The 24,567-nt window shown below is 44.2% G+C and overlaps 3 protein-coding genes and 1 long non-coding RNA gene across 5 annotated transcripts; 2 read left to right on the forward strand and 2 right to left on the reverse strand.

Moving 5' to 3' along the window:
• Nucleotides 1-98: 98 nt before the first annotated feature.
• Nucleotides 99-8,869, reverse strand: irak1 (interleukin-1 receptor-associated kinase 1). Its single transcript, XM_028993121.1, has 14 exons — nucleotides 8,399-8,869; nucleotides 7,275-7,442; nucleotides 6,855-6,971; nucleotides 6,694-6,773; nucleotides 6,403-6,594; nucleotides 6,273-6,337; nucleotides 5,322-5,436; nucleotides 5,101-5,213; nucleotides 4,369-4,576; nucleotides 3,975-4,043; nucleotides 3,661-3,879; nucleotides 1,031-1,475; nucleotides 836-943; nucleotides 99-605 (listed from the first exon to the last, which is right to left on the reverse strand). The coding sequence occupies exons 1-14, from the start codon at nucleotides 8,655-8,657 to the stop codon at nucleotides 523-525; spliced, it is 2,241 nt and encodes a 746-aa protein (XP_028848954.1). The 5' UTR covers nucleotides 8,658-8,869; the 3' UTR covers nucleotides 99-522.
• Nucleotides 8,266-19,176, forward strand: LOC114797881 (uncharacterized). The gene is made up of 2 exons (XR_003751009.1): nucleotides 8,266-8,480; nucleotides 17,848-19,176. It is a non-coding gene; the product is annotated as an uncharacterized LOC114797881 (long non-coding RNA).
• Nucleotides 11,563-20,565, reverse strand: mecp2 (methyl CpG binding protein 2). The gene is made up of 4 exons (XM_028993124.1): nucleotides 20,428-20,565; nucleotides 17,840-18,193; nucleotides 15,192-15,804; nucleotides 11,563-15,139 (listed from the first exon to the last, which is right to left on the reverse strand). The coding sequence occupies exons 1-4, from the start codon at nucleotides 20,457-20,459 to the stop codon at nucleotides 14,546-14,548; spliced, it is 1,593 nt and encodes a 530-aa protein (XP_028848957.1). The 5' UTR covers nucleotides 20,460-20,565; the 3' UTR covers nucleotides 11,563-14,545.
• Nucleotides 20,210-24,236, forward strand: LOC114797879 (uncharacterized). 2 transcript variants are annotated; one of them, XM_028993122.1, is made up of 10 exons: nucleotides 20,210-20,370; nucleotides 20,930-21,197; nucleotides 21,274-21,447; nucleotides 21,768-21,925; nucleotides 22,047-22,245; nucleotides 22,324-22,420; nucleotides 23,174-23,345; nucleotides 23,586-23,717; nucleotides 23,804-23,946; nucleotides 24,076-24,236. In XM_028993122.1, the coding sequence occupies exons 2-10, from the start codon at nucleotides 20,965-20,967 to the stop codon at nucleotides 24,127-24,129; spliced, it is 1,362 nt and encodes a 453-aa protein (XP_028848955.1). In that variant the 5' UTR covers nucleotides 20,210-20,370; nucleotides 20,930-20,964; the 3' UTR covers nucleotides 24,130-24,236. The 2 variants fall into 2 exon arrangements, 1 of the variants encoding a protein (XP_028848955.1); XR_003751008.1 differs by lacking the exons at nucleotides 23,804-23,946; nucleotides 24,076-24,236 and having other exon boundaries at nucleotides 20,210-21,197; nucleotides 23,174-23,463; nucleotides 23,586-23,689.
• The last annotated feature ends 331 nt before the right edge of the window (nucleotides 24,237-24,567 follow it).

Raw genomic sequence — 24,567 nt, forward strand, 5'->3', positions numbered from 1 at the left:
GTCCCCGGTAGGGATGGCGCGGTCGGTGACAATTTCCACTCGAGTACAAAACGCGGAGCCCCCCCCCCCTTAAAAAAAAAACCAAACTATTAACAATCTTTTCACGTTCTCTTAAACAGCATATATACATTTTATTTTCTGAATCGCATTTAAAAAAATACACAATTGTCAATTTTATAACAATAAATTATATATTTCAGGTTTCGTGTATTGATTCGATCTTGTTGTAATAATTATATAAAGGCAAAGCTACACAGTCAATTATTAACAGTTCAGTGCACCAATGACCTGCTTTAAAAAAAACAAAGTCACGACAATGATAACTAAGTGTTTAATACATTTAGTCAAAAAAAAGATGAGTAGATACTAGACAGAGGAAAAAAAAACATAAATTAAGAGTCAATCGGTTTCCTGGAAGAAAAAAAAAGATAATAATAATTATACATATTAATGATAAAATGCTGTTTTCAGATTTTACACACTGTAAACAATTCCACAAATCCACTCCGCTTTTGTCCTGCTTTAGGTGCTTTTGGTTTGAAGGGGTGAACCGGCAAGCTCATCACTTTCCACTGGCTCCTGGCTCGGATTACTCATGCTCCCACCTGCAACATCAAAACATTTATCTGACAAAATTATGGTATTAAAAATTCAAACGGTATGTTGAGTCAACAGCAATACTTTCGAATGAATTAGAGTAACGCTTCGGCCAGCCCCCTTTACATTAAACTAGAATTAAAGAGCTGGAGTGGAGTTCACCAAGCTAAAATGACCCTGGTACCTCTGAAAGTGTGCTGTAGGAACAGAACAATATAAAAAAAAAAAGTCACTATACCTGATGAAAGCAGGTCCGAACTAGCAATGAAGCCTGCTTCATAAAGTTTGATTTTCTGAACAAGGCGCTGCTTGACTGGATTGACCACAACTTTCTGACTGGGTATACCTGATCATATAAAAACAAAAAAAATAGGATCAGCAACTGGGAAACATAAATGTAGTAAAAAATAAATGTTGCCCCCCCCCCCCGTACCTGCTGAAGTGGGCTGCAATGAAGCAGCAGCCGTGGAGCCATAGGAACCCGCATTCTCATTTCTACTCCACTGCGTCTCAGAATTACCCCCAGAACCGCTGTGAAAGCTATACTGAGAGTAGCCCTGACTCTCGTCCGATTCACAGGGGATGCGAGAAGACACAGGGGTGTCCCAAGTTCCAACGATCTTCTCTGACTTTGGGAGCTCTGAAGACTGTGATGCTGATGACCTTAAAGAGGAGATTTGTGGAATCTGAAGGCAATAGTATGTGTCCTCCTGAGGACCCAGTTTGGAGAATTCACGTCCAAGAGACCCCATTTCATCCGAAGAGAAAAGAGTTTTGGGGGGTGAAGGATCAGGCAGGTCTGAAGACACATTGACTGTAGCATGAATACAGCATGATGTCTTCTGACTTGAAGAAACTTCTTCAAGTTGTTTAAACACCTGATAATTGAAAATGATTAAATTAAATGTACAAGAACAGTGTTTTTGAGATGCTAAACGTATTCAAATCATTTCTTAGTAGGAAATTAGAAATACTCTCCTAAATGTACAGAAAATTATTCAGACCCGCTTAAATTGACTGATATTGCAATCGTTTGCTAAAATTATTTTTCTTTCCCTCATTAATTAATGTATACACAGAACCCCATATTGACAGACACAAAATTGTTGACATTTTCGCAGATTTATCAACAAAGAAAAACTGAAATATCCTATGGTCATAAGTATACAGACCCTTTGCTCAGTATTTAGTAGAAGCACCCGTTTGATCTAATACAGCCATGAGTCTTTTTGGGAAAGATGCAACGAGTTTTTCCACACCTGGCTTTGGGGCTCCTCTGCCATTCCTTGCAGATCCTCTCCAGATCTGGCAGGTTGGATGGTAAAATGTCTGTCCATCAATATTTAGGTCTCTCCAGAGATGCTCTATTGGGTTTTCCTCGGGGCTCTGGCTGGGCCAACAGTCACAGTGGCTTCTTGTGAAGCCACTCCATTATTTTAGTTGTGTGCTTAGGGTGGTAGTAGCCTACTGGGTAACACACTATGAACCAGAAGACCCAGGTTCAAACCCCACCTACTACCATTGTGTCCCCTAGCAAGACACTTAACCCTGTCCATGTAAATACTGATTGTAAGTGGCTCTGGATAAGGGCGTCTGATAAATGCTGTAAATGTAAATGCGTAGGGTCCTTGTCTTGTTGGAAGGTAAACCTTTCGGCCCAGTCTAAGGTCCTGAGCACTCTGGAGAAGGTTTTTATCCAGGAAGTCCCTGTACTTAGCCGCATTCATCTTTCCCTTGATTGCAACCAGTCGTCCAATCCCTGCAGCTGCAAAAAAAGCCTGGTGTGAATTGGGCCTGATTTTTCTGGGAATGGAAGGAAGGGCAGCGAAATAGGTTGGAGATAGGTTGAGTGAGGGTTTGTTGATTTGCACATGCAAAGCTTCCTTCGCTCCTCTCTCAAACCACCTATCTTCTCTGTCCAATATCTGAACATTCTCATCCAAAAATGAGTGTCCTTTGTCCTTGAGGTGAAGGTACACAGCTGATTCTGGCCCTGAGGTGTTGCTCCTTCTGTGCTGGGCCATCCTCCTGTGTAGTAGCTGTTTGGTTTCCCCGATGTACAGCTCGGCGCACTCTTCACCGCACTGGACAGCATACACTACATTGCTCTTCTTCTGTTTTGGTGTCCGGTCTTTGGGATGGACGAGTCTCTGTCTCAAGAGTGTTGGCAGGTTTGAATATCGAAGGACCAGGTTCTTCCGTTGGCCCTGGGATTCAGGTTGGTCCTTTTCTTGAAGGAAGATCCTGCCTTGTTAAAGGCCCACTTGGGATATCCACAGGTTTTAAGGGCCGTCTTCAGATGCCAGTCTTCCTTAATTCTGGCTTCGGTGGTGCCTGGTTTTCTCCACACATTCCGCTTAGAATTAAGGCCAAAAGACCTGGGAATCTTATTTATCACCATGTTGGAGTCCTTTGGCCGTTTCTTAGCAAACTCAATGCAGGCTTTTATGTGTCTTGCACTGAGGTGAGGCTTCCATCGGGCCACACTGCCATAAACCCTGACTGGTGGAGGGCTGCAGGGATGGTTAAAGGGCCTAAGGTTCTAAGGATTATGGAGTCCACTGTGCTCTTAGGAACCATAAGCACAGCAAAAATCTTTTTGCAACCTTGGCCAGATCTGTGCCTTGCCACAATTCTGTCTCTGAGCTCTTCAGGCAGTTTCTTTGACTTCATGATCCTCATTTGCTGTGACATGCATTGTGAGATGTAAGGTCTTATATAGACAGGTGTCCAGGTGTCAAGTCCAAACACAGCTGGACTCAAATGAAGGTGTAGAACCATCTCAAAAATGGACAGCACCTGAGTTAAATATACGAGTGTCACGGCAAAGGGTCTGAATACTTAGGACCATCTGATAAATCTGCAAAAAATTCAACAATTCTATGTTTTTCTATCAATATGGGGCGCTGTGTGTACATTAATGAGGAAATAAAATGAACTCAAAATGGCTGTAATATAACAGTGAATAATTTAATAATTATCTGTACTCACTGTACATCCATTTCAAAACAACCAGAAAAAGATCATATGATCTAAAGGAAGTATATACATTATAAATCCTACCTCAGTCATCTGTGGCCTCCGCTTTCTCCGGCGATCTAAGCACATGCAAGCTAATTTGGAGATTTCCACAGGTCCAACCGGAACAGGGACACTCAAACCCAGTTTAGGGTCCAGGTGCTTCTTGCAAATGTGTTTTGCTGCCTTGTCCAGTGTCTGCTCACGAGTCTCTTTTGCATTACTCTCAGTTTGTTCATCCCCAATCTCCGATACGAGATCTTTCTGTGAAGAATAGATTAATCACCAACACGACCATGTTGCCTCTGGACATAACGAAATACATTGACACTGTGTTTAGCGGCATACTCATCACTCACCAGGTATACTGCTTTAGAAGCGCTAGACATTTCTAAAGCTTTACGTCCGGTCAGCACTTCCAACATGACCTAAAAAGAAAGCAAGTAAATAATTTTAAGCACTATCACATGAAAGCACAAATTACTACTACGAAAAGTCTCAGGACTTCATGTAAAACATTTGAACAAAATATTGTAATATAATTTTCAAAGGTAAATCTTCACATATGCTACGATGTAATGTAAATGAAATACTCAAATCATTAAATTTATTACCCACATAATTAAATGAACACAGTCAATACTTGTTTGAGCTGAAGGGTTAAATAAAAAAAAAAAACAAAAAAAAAAAAAACAAATGACCTTTTAAATTATTTGCATCTGCCAACGTGCCGAAGCTTCAGTGGGAACTCACCACTCCAAAGCTGAAGACATCAGTCACTACCCCTAGTTGGCCATCCTTCAAATACTCATCAGGTAGGTACGCCAGAGTCCCCCGAACTGTCATCGTTTGAGCCACAGTGGTGGTCTTTCCAGTGGCTCTGCTTGGAGTCTGGCATAATCGTGCCAACCCAAAGTCACTGAGTTTAGGCTCCAGGTGCTCTCCGAGAAGGATGTTTGAGCTGCGAGAAGGATATGAAAGTTAGATTCACTTATCCATATGTTTATTTGTAGGCACTGTTTTTGAACCAGATCACTTCCTCTTACTGATTATACAGAAAAAAAAACACAAAAAGTCCAAAAATGTAGATAAATATGACAAACCCATCTTACATGGGCTAACTTGTTTTCAGGTTAGCTTCTACGGTGCTAGTAGCCTAGTGGGTAACACACTCGCCTATGAACCAGAAGACACAGTTCAAACCCCACTTACTACCATCGTGTCCGGGGGGGACTGTCCCTGTAACTACTTATTGTAAAGTGCTCTGGATAAGCGCGTCTGATAAATGCTGTAAATGTAAAATGCTTTTTAAATAAATGGTTCTCAATTCAGCTCTATGTGGACCACCGGAATGCTTTCAATAGCCTTTCAATAAACATCAGGAACAATTTAGATAAGTAAAGACTTCTGCCATGTGGTACACATAGGACGGGAGCTGAAAAAAATACAGCAAAAACCCAATCTGGTGGCCTGGTAAAGACCCACCTTTTAACATCACCATGGATGACCTTAGGAGAACAGGAGTGCAGAAATTGGATGCCTTTAGCAGATCCCTTCAGAATACTGATGCGCTGCTGCCAGGAGAGGGCAGTCCTGGCCTAAGAAGAGTGAAATAAAGCCAGTTGAAGGTCAATTATTGGCTACTTCTTATTAAGCACCATTGGTAATTTAATAATTCCATCATTAAAAATCAAAAGAATCTGTACCGGACAGTGAAGTCGGTCCTCCAGGGAGCCGTTGGGCATAAGAACGTACAGCAGGCAGTGTGTGCCCCCTCCAATGCTGTAGCCTACAAAGTCCATAATGTTGGGATGCCTGTATCTAAACACACGAGTGAATAGAAAGTAAGATGAGCTTAAACAAGAACACTGCGAACATGTTATCTTTAAACGTGGTGCAGCAAGAGTTGGAAAACCATTTTTAAGGACCCCAACGAAAGAAAAAGAGCAGCAGAAGATAGAAAACACTGACCACATAAGAGAACTGCTGAAAGTACAGGGGAGGTCCGTAACCAACTCGAATTTCTAGGTCAGGATATTGATGTGGTGTGCAACATCATGCACAAGGGATTTCCACAAAAGGGCTCTGTATTGGCAAAGAGGTATATAAAATTAAGGCTGCGGGGCCGTCTAAAAGGTCACCCAGGTACGGTTTTCAGTATGTTGCAAAGGTGAGCAAGAGTGAAAGCAAATCAATGTTCCAAAAAATCATCTGAATTACTTTCAAATTCTTTTTTTTTTTTTAAATAATATGTTCGCCATGTGATGAGATGAAGATCCACAATATTATCCAGACAACACTTTATTTATTTTTTTGTAAGACCAGCTCTTATCGTGGTCGTATCTTTTTGTGGCCTGATATGTGGCCTAGTCACAAGGAGAGTGAGAGTGTGCGACATGATTCATGTAACTGAAACACTTGAATGTTCCAAAAGAAGAGGGGATGGGAGAAGGAAAAAGGAAAGCAGCAAATTCCCCAGCATACACAAAAATAAAAAAGAAGCCAGATGTAACAGAGGACCAAGCAAACTTATTTTTTTATGAATATAAGAGAGATTGTGTAAAATGACTAGATGCTTTAAAGAGTGGGAAAAAAAACAAAGCAAAGCAATACTGGATCAGACATGAGCTAGAATTAAATTAGAAAGGCCATCTTACATTGAGAGATTTTCCACCTCAGTCTTAAAACTTTGCTTCAGAATTGTCCAATCAAGTTGTGAATCCTAGAACAAGAGGACAATTAAACGTGCATCGGAATTGTTCTTAACACAGCTTCTCTCTCACTCACCTCTTTTAACTTCTTTACAGCAAAGTCAGTGTTCCTCATAGTGGCTCGGTACACAAGGCCAAATCCTCCCTCTCCAATCCGGCGAGCCTCTGAGAAGTTCTCCGTCCCCCTCTGGATTTCCTCAAATGACCAGCACATGGCACGGATTGAAGGAGAATCCATAGATAACAAGCTCTGTGGCTGTGATAGACACTACAAATATGGGAACGGGTATAAATTAGTAACCAAATGAACAAAGCTCATTGTTCCAGAAGGTATGTGTTGCAGGATCTGCTACATTGAGCACTGTACCTCCTCCACTGTAGACATGACTCTTTCTTTGGACTCCATACCCAAAGGTGGAGGTTCAGGTTCAGGCAGGGGCTTGGTTTCTACAAGAAGTAAAGGTTTGATCACAACACACCCTGGAGCATTTTTTGGCACCTCAAGTCACACTGTTAAGTCAGTCTGACCTGGAACTGTGGGAGGCTTTGTGACTTCTTTGGTGGGATCAGTGAACAGTGAGGAAAGGCATGTTGGCATTAATGAAGACGGCTTTGGGTTACGGTCGGGCTGTGCATTAGGTTTCCCTGAAAGCAGGAAAAAAAAAAAACGACGTGAGGTGAGCAACAAGACGACGATTAACTGTTCCAGTAAAACTTGAATGATGAATCCTTGGAAGGAAGCGACAAGGTTATGAGTAAGAGGACCGGAAGACCCGCGACTTTCAGCAGAAACAAAAACTCATCACCACTTTCTGCATACTGATCAGTCCATTTCAGTACGCAACAACCCCGCATGTGTCACAATGTTAAGAGGAAACAGCTGGACTTTCCATTTTAAAGTGTGAACATCTGAACATGGGTTCTGGGGACATCCCAGGCACTGCTCACAATTCAGAACGATGTCCCGAGCCCGAAACAAGCTCAGCTCTTCCAGGACGCGCAGGAGCTCGGACACTGTGCCGTTGCGGTTGCCCCAGCTGTTCATGAGCCGGTCCGTCCTGCCCTCGCAGTTCTGGATCTGCCGGAGCTCCGTCTGATCCAGCGCCACGCGCGAGGCTGGAAAAGTGGGACAACGCCGGTCAGTCACATTCCATTGCAAAACTAATTCGATCAATATGCCTTTTTAAAAATTGGTTTACTGATTAATGACTTCGGTTGGCATTCATTACTGCCCCCCCATATAAAAACAGAAATAAATACATAAATAATAATATTATTTTTTGCATTGTCACAGTCTGGAAAATCTTTACTGAACTAGCAGGCTGATGTGGTTGCGGGCAGGTTGGAGGGGAAAAAAGGGGAAACTGTGCGCGCTGAATGTGACTTGCAAATACAGTCCGATCTGAAAACGGGCTCCCCAGTCTGGTAAATTCCCCCCCTGCGGGGGCTGAAAACGACATTTTCTTCAGCGGACCAGCTCCGAGGGCGGCCGGGAGGCGCACAGATGCGATTTGTCTCCTTAAAACCGACGGCATGTCGAGGTTTTAAATCCCGCAAGTTCGCTATGCGAGAAGCGCCGTGGAACCACAAACGGCACAAGGAAAAGGTTGGGACGGTGGTGGCCTAGCGGTTAAGGAAGCGGCCCCGTAATCAGAAGGTTGCCGGTTCGAATCCCGATCAGCCAAGGTGCCACTGAGCAAAGCATCGTCCCCACACACTGCTCCCCGGGCGCCTGTCATGGCCGCCCACTACTCACTCAGGGTGATGGGATAAATGCAGAGGACAAATTTCACTGTGTGCACCGTGTGCTGTGCTGCTGTGTATCACATGTGACAATCACTTCACTACTTCTTCTAAAGGTCACTTTTCTTAAAAAAAAAAAAAAAAAAAAACACATACTTCCCTATTTATTCCCTAGTTGCGTCACCCTTGACTTTATTCGGCAAGCAGCGAACCAGAAGCACCCTTCTAGCCCCGAAGCTGCGGCTAGTTTCTTCGCTAGCCGAAGCGGGCCAGCTAAACCCCCGAAGACACGGGCGCCGTTCAAGCGACCGCGCCGACGACGTCCTTACCGAATCTCGTCCAGTCGGAGTGCGACAGCGTGTCCATAACTCGGCAGAAGTCGCTCACCACGACCGGGGGCAGGTCGTACAGGTAGCCCGCGCTCGACATTTTCCAGCGGCAGCGGGCCTCCCAGTTGGCATACTCGGCCGTACCGGACCGGACCGAGGCGGGTACCGCGGCCCCGTCACCAGCGCCCGACTGGCCCGTGTCGGCTTGCGAAGTGTCCGCACACGTTGTCGGCGAACGAACGCGCGCGTACCGGCTCATTTCAAGCGAACGACTCACTCGTTTATTTACTAAAGGCGGAGTTTTAGTTTCTCGGTTCAATCGCCGAGATCCATTAAAAACTGGTACCGATGAAAAAGACTGAGGGGTATAATATGTATAATTTAAAAAAAATGTGTTATAATAACATTTAAGCTATTGAAATAAAATGCGCGATTGTCCCTTTAACAAAGAGCCATTTTGGTGAGCAGTTTGAAGGCAAGTGATCCGATACACTCGGATCAGCGCGGTTCGCGGGGCGAAGGATCTGCTTAGCGCACACTGCACCCTGCTGGACCGAAACATGAACTCTTGTTAACCTGCTGACCCCGAAACGTCGAGAGCCGCGCTTTAACCCTGTGGTGCCCGCATGCCTGCCTCCAGAAAAGGACTTTCAGGCTCACCGTCGCGTTTGAACGAAGCCACCCTGTAAAATATGACGTCATAAAGCACGAGGATTTTTGTATGACGTTCAGTACTATTATGCATTTCTTAATAATGAATTACTAACTACAGGCAATAGTCTACGAGACCCGAAACTACACAATTAAGCGCAAAGGGAAAAATATTCCACAAACAGTAACTATTACATACTTAAATGGACAAATTTATGTTTGTCAAATCATATGCAACCATGGTTCATGTTTTTTTCATCTCTTTTTTTTTGTTAACAATAAAAAGATAAAAAAAAACCAATACCAACAGTAAACATAAATAATGTGTGTGTGTGTGTGTATATATATATATATATATACACACACACACACACATACACACACACACACACCAGTAATACAGACAATTCCATTAAGAATTTAACGTATTTCATTTCATAACATATTCAAGACTATGACTTGCTAATGACCATTAGAAATGAGAATTAATTATTTAATTATTTCTATGAATGAAGGACTTCTAGTAAGCAGTGTCTTATATGGCACTTCAGTTTTGGGGTTATTTTCAAAACTATTAAGAGTCTATAAGACTCAGGACGGGGACAGGGGCGCACATTAATATCACAGCAACCCAAACATGTTCGCAGACGCAAAGCTAAATCCTCCTTTTATCCAGGAGAATGAAATGCAAGTTTAGACAAGAAGCAGGTAAATGTTGTTTACTATTTTCGTTTCCGTTACATACGTCAAACAAATAATACAGTAACACAGATCTATAAAAGTAGACACAAACTATACTTTTTTTCTCCTTTTTTTCACTTTGAGGAAGGCAAGGACTTATCTTGGCAAATGGTAAATAACCACTGACACCTAGACTGCAGGATTGTTTAGTTAAAATAATTTTGTTGATATATTTATATATATATATGATATAGATAGATAGATATTTTATATATAATACTTCTCATCCCTTTTATTCAACACTAAATTAAAAATAAGAAAATAAAACAACAACTTTGGACAAAGGTAAAAAACACATACAAAAGGGTAATGGGTGTCCTGCCAGGCAACATACTTTATAAAGTGCAGATCTGAAACTCATTGTCAAAATGGCCATGGCTGGAATATTTATTTATTTCATAAATTGCAATTTATGGTTATAATTGGAAGATACTATGTGAGGCAAGCGTCTTACAAATTATCTGTCATTCTACAGAAAAGGAGAATATGTCTCACCATACCCACACATAGATATAATGTACAACCTATATGGGATTAACAAGTAAAGGTCAAAATCCTTTTTGTGACAGTTATTTTCCAAACACATTTCTTCTCAATAATGTTATCATGAAAATAATAATAGGTAAACATATGGTCGGTTCCTAAAAAATCCCTAATACACCCAAAGCACTGAATACCAACAAGAGGCAAACACATGACTGAGAATAAAAATACAACTACAGTATAAAGATAAATTCTATTACTTCAACTTCAAGGCACAAGACAATGTTAAATCCACCATTTACTTCCCAACAATGTAGGTCTGGAACCAGTGGCTTCAGATAAGTTCAATTTCACCCTGGACTGGCAATTCCTTACATTTTGATGTGGAAAAATTGACTGAATTCAGGCCATTGAAAATGCAAGTGATGTGTTTAGATGATTACATACACACCAATGTATTCAGCTGAATAGTGAAAGTCCGATCTGTGTCAAGACACTGTTCAACTGAAACGAAACAAGCTGGATAAAATAAATTACATATCAACAAATCTGGTGGAAATAACACAAATGGCCTGTTTAACATTTACTGTGACAGTTGAGTTTTTGAGGCTTTCATCGTGTACACACAACCCAGCACACATGCTCACATTTACTCTGAAACAGAAGAATTGAAATTCCTACATCTAACAGGCTAAGATCCAGTCAGTGATGGTGACACAAGGTATCGCAGGTTTTGAACAGGGGGCTTGTGTGTGTGTATTTTTTATTGAATGAAGTAGAACGTTATAGGGCAAGCAATGTCCTATCCTCTAATGGCACTCATGCGTATTGATACATGTGCACATACAGTATATAGCATGTATTTTGGCTGAAGGGGAAAACAACATTCCATAGTATATTCTATGGTCAGAGGCACAGTTTCGTAAGTGCGGTTCTCGTCTAGGACCCCATTTTAGGAGGAAGGGCCTCGGTTGTAGAGACGTTCCACATGAAAAAGCATATTATTTCACAGAGATTCACACAACTTGTTAACGACAAATAATAATAATAATTATTTGATTTGTTGGCAATGCAAGATCCCGTTTTTTAAAAAATGATCCATCAGTCCACTGTAGACTTTGTGTTCGTTTATTGGGATGAATAATATATTTTAAGCAAAGGCCACTAACACCTAAGTCGATCTCTAAAACCTTTTACAGCCAGGCTGCCCATGAACTTAAAACGGACGCAGCTTCACCAGCTAACTAAAGTCAACAGTGCTTGATGAAGACCCCCCCCCCCCCCCCCCCCCAAACAGGCAAAATCCCTGCAGTTATGTCTGGATGGCCTTTTAAAATCCCGCTACTTCGCCCATGGTGCACAGAATGTAATTACGCTGGTCTTTCAGGATGTACTGTTTTTACAGCTACTCCCCCCGGTCTCCACCTCCCGATTCAGTCTGAACCCGAAGAGACGTTGAAGTCCTCCCGGCGTGTATATGTATCTGTTCTGATGAGACTTTTTTTTTTTCCTCCCCGATTTTCAGTGGCGATTGGTTACCTCCACCTTGACGCTATTAATTTTGAAAAAGTTGCATAGCCCTTTTCTGAGCATGATTGCTCAATTTTCTACAATCCCCGGCCCAGCTGTCAGAGTCGAGGAACAGGAGGAGGAACTAGGGGAGAAAAACAGCCACAAACACTGTTCATTTCCAACGATTCTTGGCTTCCAGTGGGGAGAAGAGAGGAGAAAAAAAAACACGTGTCTATTCTGAATCCTTAGCAACAGGTTTGAAAAATTATGAATAAGCAGACCTCTGCAGTGGAACCCTCCAACTGCTGAAAACATCACAATCAAAATTAAAGCCCCAAAGATCCAGTGTTCTGCTCATTTATTGTATACTTAAAAAATTAGGTCATTTTTATTGTATATTTTTTTTGTTAGGATTTGGCCAAAGTGAACCCACATCTGCTAAACTTCACACTTCGTGTTTCTTCATTGCAACAGTTTGGGTCTTTTGCTGTTCAGAACAGCAATTTTAAAGCTGACCTCAACATAAAGAGTACCGAATACAAAAAAATCTTTCATTTAAAAGTGTCCGAGTGTGCTTAAAACAAACGAAAACAGTCCCAAAATGAAAAGGCTGCTGACTATGACACAAGAGCAGATGGCGGGATCCAGTATGGTGTATTAACCTCGTACATGCATTTTCTTCTGGTGCACCATACAATATATGCTACCAGTGGTTTCAGGCTAAAGGTAAAAATAATAGATCACACACTAAACTGGTCTCAGCCTCTGGCTACTGCAGTTGAACGGTGAAATGCGGAGAATGACCATGCAAACACGACTTACATTTATACGAAAGTTACGAACCTCCGGACATGAAACAGAAATTTCAACAACGCCATAACAGACAAACCCACAGATTTTGTCTGCTTTTAACGGGAGAGGGCCTCAGTATTTTTTTGATATATATATATATATATATAATTTTGTACGCAACTCCATTACATAATATTAATCAGACATTCTTAAAATAAGGTGCTTTCATTGGAAAAACAAAATCATAGCATACTTAAGTGCACAGTCGTTTGGGTTCCCATGTTTTTAAATACAGTACAAACACCCATGACAAAGAAGAACTTCCTTTAACGTTTTTCTTTCTTCTCCAATGGAAGAAAGCAAACCATGTAAATGTTGAACGTATAAGTGAAATCAGCAAAAACATCTTTAATTTAGCCCTGACATAGATGCTGATTTCAGGTTAGCAAAAATCTTTTTAAAAGGGCACTAATGTTCTATATTAGTCGAAAGCTAAAAACAAACAGCCGTCATGTTAGGTAAAAGGTTAACGATCAGGGAAAAAACTAAGAAAAACCCCTATTTTCTACTCTAGTCCACAATGTCACTGTTAATATGGACGTGGTGTCGTACTGGAGAGACTGGAGACCACACGCATTCAAACATCTGCTTCTCCTCCTCTTCCTCTTCTTCTCAGGGTACTGTAACTAGTGCCAGTGCACACAAGCTAACAACTAAATACAGCTAAAATGCTTTGTATAGATGTGTTTTGTCATCTAATTTTTTTTTTTTTTTTTTTTACAGCGGCATTATGTGATAATGCCACTTATTGATTTGTACCTTTTTCTTTTTTTTTTTTATATTGTAATTAAGCACAAAAGAAAACAAAGTTATTGGACAGTTAGCTAGTGCACAGAGGGTAAGGGTTGGGATCATGCATATATATATAATTTTTGAAGGTCTTTGCCTATTCAGTCAGGCGTGAATGAGATCCACAGCCTGGGTCCTCCGACTGTGCTTGAAAACGTTCCTATCCTTGCGTATTTGTGCTTTCTACATGTGACGTGAAATAGTAAGTACCCTGGTCTTTTCCTGTCTTGAAATAGTAAACACTTACATGTGTATTTTTATTTTTAATCAGAAATGTTAAATCTCAACCTGAATCTCACACCGCAAGAAAAAAGGTTGAATGGCGTTCACAGAAATTGAATCTGGCCAATTTAGTTACTATTCCTGCCAGCTGTCATGCGGGTTCAGGCCAAGTGTAATTTAAAAACCAATCCGTCATTGGGAAAGGAAAATAAGGTTTGCACGTGATGCTCAAGAGTTCATCAACACACCATCCCAAATACACATTGATATCCAACTAAAAACCACCTTGGCAGGAAGTTCTTATCTGTCTGCCGCTGAACCACGTCTTTTAATTCAAAGCTTGAAGGTGCGGGAACGACAAAGTCTTATATCCATACGTGGAGGAATACAAGCAAAAACGCGTGGCCGCTGATTTCCTATTATTCTGTACTTGAAGAAAGCACAAGTACTAGCTAAGAGTCCGTCTTCTCGAAAGGAGAGAAGGGGAGGTTAAAAAAAAAAAAAAAAAAAAGTAAAAACATGGCTTGCCTCAATACCCACAGAGTTAAAGACTTTCCATTACCTTGAAGCTTTGAAGACAGTTTAGCAGGTAAAAGTGCTGGATGGTGGTACTGTATATAGAAAACATAATAAAATATTTAAATTAAAAAAAAAAAAAAAGTTGGAATCTCACATCAGGAAGCAATATGGGTTCGTTACATGTTAAACTGCCCGACCCACAGAGAGAACATGACGCAACAGCTGCCTTTTTTCTTTAAGTATGTATACATTTGAGTGAGTGTGTGTGTGTATGTATTTTTTTTTGTTTTTCGGGGGGGAGGGGGGTTTTTGGAAAAAGGAGAAGTCCCTTCATTCGTCAGCCATCCATTCCTTCCAGACATAGGGCTGCTCAGTCAGTCAGCTCACTCTCTCACTCACGGGTGTCCTGGATTCGACCGTTTCCTCCCGGCTCGGTCTGGGCACTGCTGAAGGCGGCACAATGTCTTTGAGCTCCTTACCCTCCCCTCGGAGGTCGGCTGCCGTCACTTGAGTCTTGGTAGGTGCCACATCCCTACCGGGGCAGCTGTCGGTTCTGGTATCCTCTCGACACGCTACCACTTCCTGTCTGGGCCGGGCGGTGCTCAGGTCCTGAGGCTCGTTCTCTGGTAAAGCTGGAGGTGCCCCTTGCACGGAGTGGCCGAGCGACAGTTGGTGAGCCTGGGGCGAGAACGAGCCAGGCTCCATCTCTGTCGAGTGCAGGTGATGTTGGTGGTGGTGGTGGTGGTGATGGAGGTGTTTGGGCGGCTGGCCTCGCTCCTTCATTTTGTGGCCCGTGCTGTGGCCCGTGCTGTGGCCCGTGCTGTGGCCGCCGCCGCTCCCGCTGCTACCGGTTCCGGGATCGTGGCTGCTGCTTTCCTTGTGCTTCCGGCCCTGGCCCTTCGATGACCGCTGCTGTCCATGCTCCATCTCCTCTCCGGACGTCCCGCTCGCTGAAGTGCTAGTTTTTTTTTGCTGAGCCCACCCCCGAACTGGAGCCAGAGCCAGAACCAGTTCCCGTTGCCGCTCCCGTGTCCGCCGATGTGCCGACGGGGCTCTCGGTCCCCTCGATGGTCTCTCGTGTCTTGCGTTTTTTGATGGGCAGGGCCCTCTCCTGCACGGGCTTTGTGGAAGACTCCTTCAGAGCTTTCTTCTTGGCCTCCGCAGAGAGAATGGCAGCAGCTGCGTACGACACGCCCGAGCTCGTCCCGCTTGAAGACGCCATTGCCGGCTTCCGGCCCCGTTTTTTCGGAGCGCTCTGTGGCTCCACCTCCGACTTTCTTTTCCGTCCTGGACGAGCTTTGACAACCGGGACAAGCCCTGACGGAGCCCCCACCTCAGATTTTGGGGCTCCATAGGGCATCTTCACTAAAAGTTTCCCAGGGCTCTTTTCTACTACACGTTTGACTGCCACGCCCTCTGTGGTCTGTCGCACCTTGCCGCTTCCTTTGGGGCGGCCCCGTCCTCTTCCAGACGGTTTCGCCACCTTGGGCTTCTTTGGGGGCCTCTTCTCGCGCCGGGACGGGCTCCCCCGGCCCGTAACTGTGAAGTCAAAGTCATTGGGGTCTGTGGTTGTATCACCAACCTTTTGGAAGTACGCCATTAATTCCACTTTGGAGCGAAAGGCCTTCCCCTCCGGGCTGGAAAAGAAAGAGGACAAAGTCACGAAGGTTCCTGCATTACTCTGCGTGCTCAGCTTTGCTTACGGTGCACATTAATGAATGAGCTATTTAAAAAAAAAAAAAAAAAAAAACACACACACATCACGCAGGACTAGAGAATTAGCAGAATCACACCACATGAAATTAGTCCTTGTTTAAGAAACCAGTACTGGGGGCAGAATGGAAAAACACGCACGTGGATTTCTAAACCGGGTAGAGAACAGTTTCAGGTTGCTGTGGAGATGTTGATCACTGATGCAACTAAAACACACACACACACACACACACACACACATCCTGTCAGGACAGACACACATGCCGCGTGCAAGATCGTGCGATAGATTCGATTTTGATTTTGCTAGAAGCGGTTGTGTAAGTAGACGACGCCCTGTTTGAGTCATCAAAAGTCTGTCATAGGGACAAGTTTAAAGAATGGTGAAAATTTTACATTCAATTCTACTCTTTACAGCAGGGTTTCTCAAGCCACCTGCTAGGAAGCTTTCACTTTGCACCTTAATTAGCCTTTAGCTTTTTGGCCTAATAATGAAGATCATCTGCTGCAAGCATTGTGTGGGTTGGACCAAAACCTTTCTGGCCTGAGTGAGGCTTGTAGCCACAATGCCACTGCCGAATTCTGAACCAATATTTCAGTTTCAGAACGTCACTGCAGACTCAAACTGGGTGGTAGTAGCCTAGTGGGTAGCACACTCGCCTCTGAACCAGGAGACCCAAGTTCAAAACTTACTACCATTGTGTCCCTGAGCAAGACACTTAACCCTATGTTGCTCCGGGGGGGGGGGGGGGGGGGGGCTGTCCCTGTAACTACTGATTGTAAGTCACTCTGAACAAGGGCGTCTGTAAATGTAATGTAACAAGTGTAAATATTTCCCTGATGACATATTTAAAAGTCTTAGAGCAACCAACAGAACGTCTTTCATGACAATCCGCCAATGCAAATTTCAAGGGGGATTCTAAAAAAAAAAAAAAGATTAACACAAAAGAACCAGAAATCAGATAACAGACAAATGCATGACCATTATTCCTATGGCCCAATGGTGATAATTAATTGTAGGAGTCTGTAGTTATGGTTGGAACATCTTGTGTTTCTATGTGAGGAATTGGATAAAATAAAGCCTGAGGGGAAATTCATACAGATTAAATGTGTACAACAGACCAGGAGATACTTCACCTTGAAAATGTACTTTTATAATGTTTATCAATTACAGTGTAGATAAAGAAAAAAAAAAAAAAAAACCCTGGGAAGAGACTTGAGCCGAGCTGTAACATCAGCAAGAACACTGAGGTCTCAAAAGCAGCTTGAGGGTTACAGTTCATCTGTGGCCATACGGTTTTATGAAAGAAACAGATTGCATCTCCTCAAACGATATGGTTTTACAGTTAGAAACATATGAATCACTAGAATCTCTATAGTCAAAATTGCAAGCATGGTCCTATTCTTAAAAAAATACTCAGAGAAATTCAAAGAAATGTTGTCGAATACAACACATACATAAATTAATACCTAACCAGGGTTTCGGTGGGAATTCTGTGGAGCAGTTATATATATATCGAGTGAGAGAATGTATATTTAGAAATGTCTATCGCTATAGCTGAATTAAATTGGTTTAATTCACAGACCCAGGGCATGGTCTATACGGTCCGTAGTCAAAAAACTGAACACAGAACACATTTACAATGATTGGTGCAATGATTAAGATTTTCTGCGAACACCAATCTCTGCATGACAGCAAGCAAGTGACGACTTCATAATAACAACAAAATGGCTGCTTGCAATCCTTGAGGACTATTTGGATCGTCAATTTATTATATTAAGTTAAACTGGGATCAAAATGAAACTTTAAATGGTCTTTATTTAATTTTTTTTATTTTACTGTAAAATGCCCAATTTTAATTTAATTTTAAATAAATAAATAAAAATGCAGATTTTAATGAAATGCTCTGTGTTGCATGATTCATATTCAGTGTAATTTTTACATATTTTTTTTCTACTCACTTGATAAGGTAGACATCAAACTTTCCAGCGGAGCGCCCAGATTTCCGCTGCTTCAGCTTGCGTGTCCAGCCTGGCGGCAGTGAGGGGTCATCGTACAGTGGGCCACGGTCCCGGATGATAGAGCGCCGCTGTTTGGCTGAAACAGAAGACTCCGCCTCCTCTGGACTCTCCCTAGATGTGGGGTCCGAGGGCTCGGGTTTGGCTGGACCTGCCGATGTTTCCCCTTGCAGCGGAGAGAGAGGGGGTCCGGACGTAGTGGATTCTGCCTTCTCCACATCCTGACGTTCCCTTCGGCCTTTCTTCTGCTTCTGTGTCTTCTCCTTTGATCCCTCCTGGTCCTCACTCTTCTCCTCACTGAGAGACAAACCAAGAACAGGCAGTCAGAAACCTTCCCACGTGCCGGTGGACAACCAAGGAAGCGAAAACATGGACAGCTCGCATTCTCTGGGTTTTGGTAGCACGCGTCCACACGATGAAATACTGATAAAAACCCAACTACGACCTACCAGGTTGGAACGTGTCGGCCCAGAACAGGTCATCCACCGTGTAGAACTGTTAGCCCTCCAGGTAAACAAAGCACATACATGCAAATATCCATGAACAACGGCCACGTGCAGCAGCAGATTTACTCATGGCTTTGCGGAGTAACAGCAAGTATATTAAGGCCCTAAGGCCGCCTTAAGGCCCTTGTTAATAACTCAAACATTTGTGAAACTTCTGTACTGGGTAGTACTTTGATGAACTGGTGTGTGTTACAAGAGGAATATTAAATCCACGGATAGAATATAGAAATTCGCCCTCAACGTAACCCCATTTTAGGTCTGCGGTTTCATCATAATTCTGGCTAATTTAACACCACAAAACGCTGATGAGTTCATGGAACAAATCGGTATCAGTTTATTCTATAATGCAGCATGTTTCTAGTGACAGGGCACTTCCTGTCTAACCTTCTTCTTAGTAATACTTCCGCCTAGCGGAAGCAGCTAAACCCCATTTTCTCCCCTTCCTTGCTAGAAGTTGCATATCTATACTACATCGTGTTTTGAAAGTAGTCATGCGTTTGCTATATCCCACATATCGATAAAATGCTGCATCGATGCACACATTGATCCTTTAAGGGAATCGTATTTCATTTCTGTATGCATGTTGCAAAAAAAGTTACATGAAGCTTTAATACACATGACATGTTGGCCACACGTTGCAATTTATTTTGTAAATGAAAAAAAAAACAGAAATATCACCAACCAAATGCACGGACCAATTTACACTGTTGTGTAGCATAGATATGTGAATGTATGTGTGTAATCAAATGTATATTAAATGCATACGTCAGGTGACTAATTAATTTAATGCATTAGTACTTAGCAATCAAAGCTTATGAAGATTTTCTGTTTCAAATATAGCCATAATTTTTTTTTAACAAACACTATGCATGAACAGGACAGTTTCTCACATTCAGTTTTATTTAAAACATTGAAATATTAAATGGTCACATGCAGTTTTAATTCAGGAAAAACACGCATGTCATTAACGTCACTCAACTAGTCACAATTGCCAATTATCAGTGGCAATTAAACCTACTCTGCTAAAGAGGAGGCTATCCCAATCCACCTAAACGCATAAGGCAATTAAATTAGATCAAGGAGGCAATACGGACTTGCCAGAGGGCAAGTTAGCTAAGCTGGAGCTGGCCCGTTCTTATTAAATATAGCTTTGGAATATGAAACAGCCATTAGCCAGTTACACATCAGTCATTTAGCCAACATGCACCAGGTCACTGGTCCAGGCGGCAAAAAAAACCAAACAAACAAAAAAAAACCCACACGATCCTTTCCGCAAACTTCCCGTCGTGCCAAAACTGATTTTAACGCACCGGGCGACCGCGTTTAAGTTGAAATGTGCACCTGCTGGCCCTACCACGCGTTTAGCTGCTAAATTAGCCGGATCGTCTCGTCCGGAGGCAAATGACGAGCGGTTTCGGCTGGCTAATGCGTCCGCCGCAGCTAGCGCGCCGGCTAGCAACTTGTGCACGTCGCTTTAAAGCACAAAGTTGGCCGCAAAAAGAAAAACGCTGCGACGTCTCGCAAGGAACGGTCGGCTGCAAAAGGCGCCGGCGCGGTAACGCAAAGAATTAAAAAAAAAAAAAAAAAAAAAAAACAATCCACGCGTTCGCTCGTCCCGAGCGGCGTGACAGGACGCCAGGCAGCGAAGTGGTGCTGGGCGAGGAGAGTTTCGCGAAACGTCAGGAAAAAAAAAAAACATGACAACCAAACACGCCTCCTCCTCCCACTAGCAGGCAGGCTAAGGGGGTAACTGCAGCGCGGAGCGCCGCCGCGGCCGTGCGTGAGCCGGGAGAGCGGGGGGGGGGAATACAACGTGACGTACTCCCAACGCCTTCGCTAGCTAACGTCGCGCTAACGTGCTAACTGGCTAAAACGCGACAGCCCCACAGCGTCGGAGCGGCGAGTGCGCAGCTACGAATTCAAAACCGCGCGTCCCCTTTAATCGCACGGCGGCCGCCGAAACGGCGGGTACGTACATGTTTACACCAAACACATATGCGCGCGCGCGCGCGAATCCACACTTACAGTCTCTCCTCTCCGCTCTCCGCGGCGGCCATTTTTATTTAAATAAATAATCCTCCGAAGGATCACGCAACATCTTTGTGGGCAGCCCTCGCTCGCTCCCGCTCCCTCCGCACAACCATCGCCGCGGAGCGGCCGGTCTCGCGAGACGCGGGAGTTCGACGGGCGCGCGTCTGCGCATGCGCGGACCGGCCTCGTTTCGGCGCAGGTCGGGCTGCGCGAGAGGCGCGGTGGTGTCGGTAAAGTTTATTCTGAGGCCATGTGTCAAGAGTGGAAACCCACCCCCTTGCGCATTATGTGACAAGTCGATTTGTTTCATACATTACTGTGATAAAATGATTCAAAATGTATTAAATATTGACCTTTATATTTTCGTTAGTTAATTATTGTAATTTCTCAGTCAATGCTTAGTTGCATGATGCCTGTCTGGCCTTAATTCGCGGCAAATGCAGGAATGCTTATGCTAATGAGTGGGCACCTTTAAAAACTGCCATCGCGCACGCAGCGGACGCCAGTTTCTTCAGCCGTCTTCCGGCAGCGATGTGGAGAAGCTGCGTCTGCCTCCTTCTGCTCAGCGGCTCCCTGGAGTCGGACCCGGGTCTGGAGGAGAGAGGGCTGCGCCAGCTGCAGCGGGTCCGGGACCTCGCCGCCCAGCCGCGCTACGGCGCCTGCTGGTCGCGGGCCCTGGAGCAGACGCAGGCGAGGTGCCAGGAGCTCACCGAGGAGACGCAGGGCCAGATCGCCCTGGCCTTCACCCACTGCCACCTCGAAAGGTATTCCCCGCCGCCGCCGCGCCCACGCCCCGCGTGGATTGTGCGCGCTTAACGCGCCACGTTGCGCTTCCCCTAGGTCCGACCGCCCTTACCCGCGCTGTCCGGAAGGCGCCGAGGTCCGAGCCTGCACCCGGACCATGGACCCGGTGGCCTTCAACGCCTACACCGAGTTCTTCACCCACGCCCACAGCATCTGCCACTACCTGCAGGGCGAGCGCTGGCAGCACCGTGCGGAGAGCGCCATGCACAGGTACCCCTTGGCCTAGTGGGTAACACACTCGCCTATGAACCAGAAGACCCAGGTTCAAACCCCACTTACTACCATTGTGTCCTTGAGCAAGACACTTAACCCCGAGTGTCTCCAGGGGGGGGACTGTCCCTGTAACTACTGATTTGTAAGTCGCTTTGGATAAGGGCGTCCAGTAAATGTAAATGCTCGACCAAGGTCTGGGTGACATCACAGAGCTGAGCGTTTTAAGTAATCGTCCAGGCTGATCGCCACCTTGGTTTTTCTCGAATGAGTCGCCGTTAAGAGGTGGCATGGGGGGGCTGTACTGTTGTCTGCATTAGGCTGACCGAAAGCTCTGCCGGGGTGGCCGAGCAGTTGGCCTCCACCCAGCGCATGGCGGAGGACCTCGCTGAGGCCCAGAGTGCCACCCTGAAGTCCCAGGAGGCCATTCTTCAGAACGGAGAGGAGCTCAAGCATACACTGCTGACCTCCACTCAAGGTAAAGTATTTCCCCGCATTTTCAGTTTCGCATATATAATTTTTTTTCTTTCCTTTATCCGACCGTTTCCATTCTGTGCTGTTTTTTTTTTTTTTTTTTTTTTTTTTTTTTTTTTTCCCAGGAATGAGGGATGTTTTTGCTGAGATGAGCCACTCTGTAAAGGAGCAGCAGATTGCGTTTGCTGAAATATTTAACCGGGTGGCTTTCCTGCAGAGCTTCATCATGTCCGAGTCTCATACGCTGACTTGCGCGTTGTACAACAGCCTGGCCTTTTGCGCAGCGTTCTTTCTCACATCTGCACGACGCACCTCGAGGGCCAGGTGATTCACCGTCCCGATCCACTTGGTACGTGTCCTCGCAAGCTCCTCCTTTCTTTTGATGCGGTGTTGATCCTGCAGATTTTTCCTCTTCGGACTGGTGGCTCTGAACGTTTACTTGGAGAGGATGATTTGCAGGGCGATGCTGGAAAATGACAACCCTGGATATCGAGAGATGGTGAGCGCCAGAGAATGCAGACTTCTGGGGGTGTGAAACAATTTGGGGGGGAAAAAATGGAAAATATGACTAATGGAATCACAATGAAATTGTCAGGCGTTTTTTAAAATAAATAGACTGTATATTTCACAAAACTGAATTTACAGGTCACATTTTAAAGCAGGGGTCGCCAACCCTGGTCCTGGAGGCCACCAGTCCTGCACAGATGAAGGCTTTCCATGTTCCACCACACCTCGTTCAACTCGACCACTCAGTGGTTGGATCGAGTGTGTTTAGGACAAGCGCCTTCCAGGACCGGGGTTGGTGACCCCTGTTCTAACGTAACGTCAAAATTTGGTTTCGCCTTTAAATTCATGCAGCTAATACAGAACACGGCTAGTGACCTCTACATGATCTTTTAATACTATGTCAGCGCTTACTTTAAAATCGCTTGTAACTTGCGTGATGTTTATCATTTCCCCAGATATAACCAAATGTATTTATTTAGGCAATATATGGTGATCTATTTATGGATTTAATACGTGCAATACATTTTAAGTCATATTTTTAATTAGAAACCGTATTCTAAGACCCGACCAAGATGGACTCCCTTTACAGATTTGCACATAATGGAATATCAGAAGAAAAAAAATATATGTTAAGCGCAGGAATAAATAAAACGGAAGGAAGATAGAAAGGTCACGCCATATAATGCATAGCTCTCAACCAAGGCGTTTTAGTTCCTTTTTAGTGTTGCGAGTTGTTTCTGGACAGGAGCGAATCTCCCGGTTGGTTGGCATCCTAAGGAAAGCGATGCTGCTGGTTGGGGTGCTTGTTCTGGTCTTCTTTGCCATGCGTTACCGGAATGTGAACCTGGAAAGCCTGGAGATCTTGAACCAGCTGAAGGAGACCCACTCAAACCTTCAGCAGGCCTTGCAGAAAGCAGGTGTGTCGGCCAATAGGGCCAATAGTGAAAGTGAAGTGATTTTGTCTTTGTGAAACACTGCAGCACAGCACATGGTGACACGACGAAACGTGCCCTCTGCTTTTAACCGTCACCCTTGGTGAGCAGTGGGCAGCCATGACGGGCGTGTGGGGACGGTGGCACCGTTGCGGCGCGGGATTCAAACCGGAAACCCTCTGACTAAGGGAACACCACTGGTTTTCCAATTTCATTTTCATTCAGAGTACCTGTCTGGAGCAGTAGATGTCTTGAGGAATACTGGACCAAGAGGCATGAGAAATCGGACACACGCTTGTCTTGAAGGCACAACTTCAGCGCTGTTGGTGAAGCCACCTCCTCTTGACTCAAACGAGGGTATGATGTCACTGTGCTTTCCCCCCCCCCCTTTTCTTATTTCTGGCATTTATTCTTATTTATTTTATTTTTTTTTGCCGTTTTAGTTTTGCTCCATGAGAGCATTTTTCAGCCCCAAGAACCTAACATCTTTTCAGAGAGTGCAAAGAGAAGACCGTGTCGTTCCTCAAGTTCTCGCCTCAAGCCTTCCTCAGCCCTGGTCTACAGCATACTAGTGGAAGACAACCAGGTAGAGAAGTAGTAACCAGATAATTCCACATAGCCTTGTTCCTATTTTGTGGCATTTTATTAAATATAATTGTACAATTATCTTACTGATTGTCTGAAATGGTAACTGGTTGTTCATTGCATTCAACAGCCCAGATATAGCCTGCGTAGCCGGAAGTCCACGTCTACTTGCGTTGATGGATAACAAAGATGACCGGAAGAGAACAGTTTTTTATATTTTAATTGTGTCTGCATTTGTGTGGTTTTTATCTTTTATGTGTGAGAGGAATTTAAATAAATCCACTATTTTAAGGAAGCCAGTAAATGGCAGTCATCATTTGCGTTGAGAGCCAAGCCTGGCTGGCAGAGTGGTAGTGGCCTAGTGGTAAAACACTCGCCTATGAACCAGAAGACCCAGGTTCAAATCCCACTTATTACCATTGTGTCCCTGAGCAACACACTTAACCCTAACTGCCTCCAGGGGGGACTGTCCCTGTAACTGCTGATTGTACGTCGCTCTAGATAAGGGCGTCTGGCAAATGCTGTACATTTTCAGATTTCTTTGCCAGTGCTGCCACCATTTGGCCGCACCGCAGAATTACTGCGGTCAACAGGTATATCCGTCATCACTTTCTTCACTTGT

Source organism: Denticeps clupeoides, chromosome 10 (genome assembly GCF_900700375.1).
Source record: "Denticeps clupeoides chromosome 10, fDenClu1.1, whole genome shotgun sequence".
In the NCBI taxonomy this organism is placed as follows: domain Eukaryota; kingdom Metazoa; phylum Chordata; class Actinopteri; order Clupeiformes; family Denticipitidae; genus Denticeps; species Denticeps clupeoides.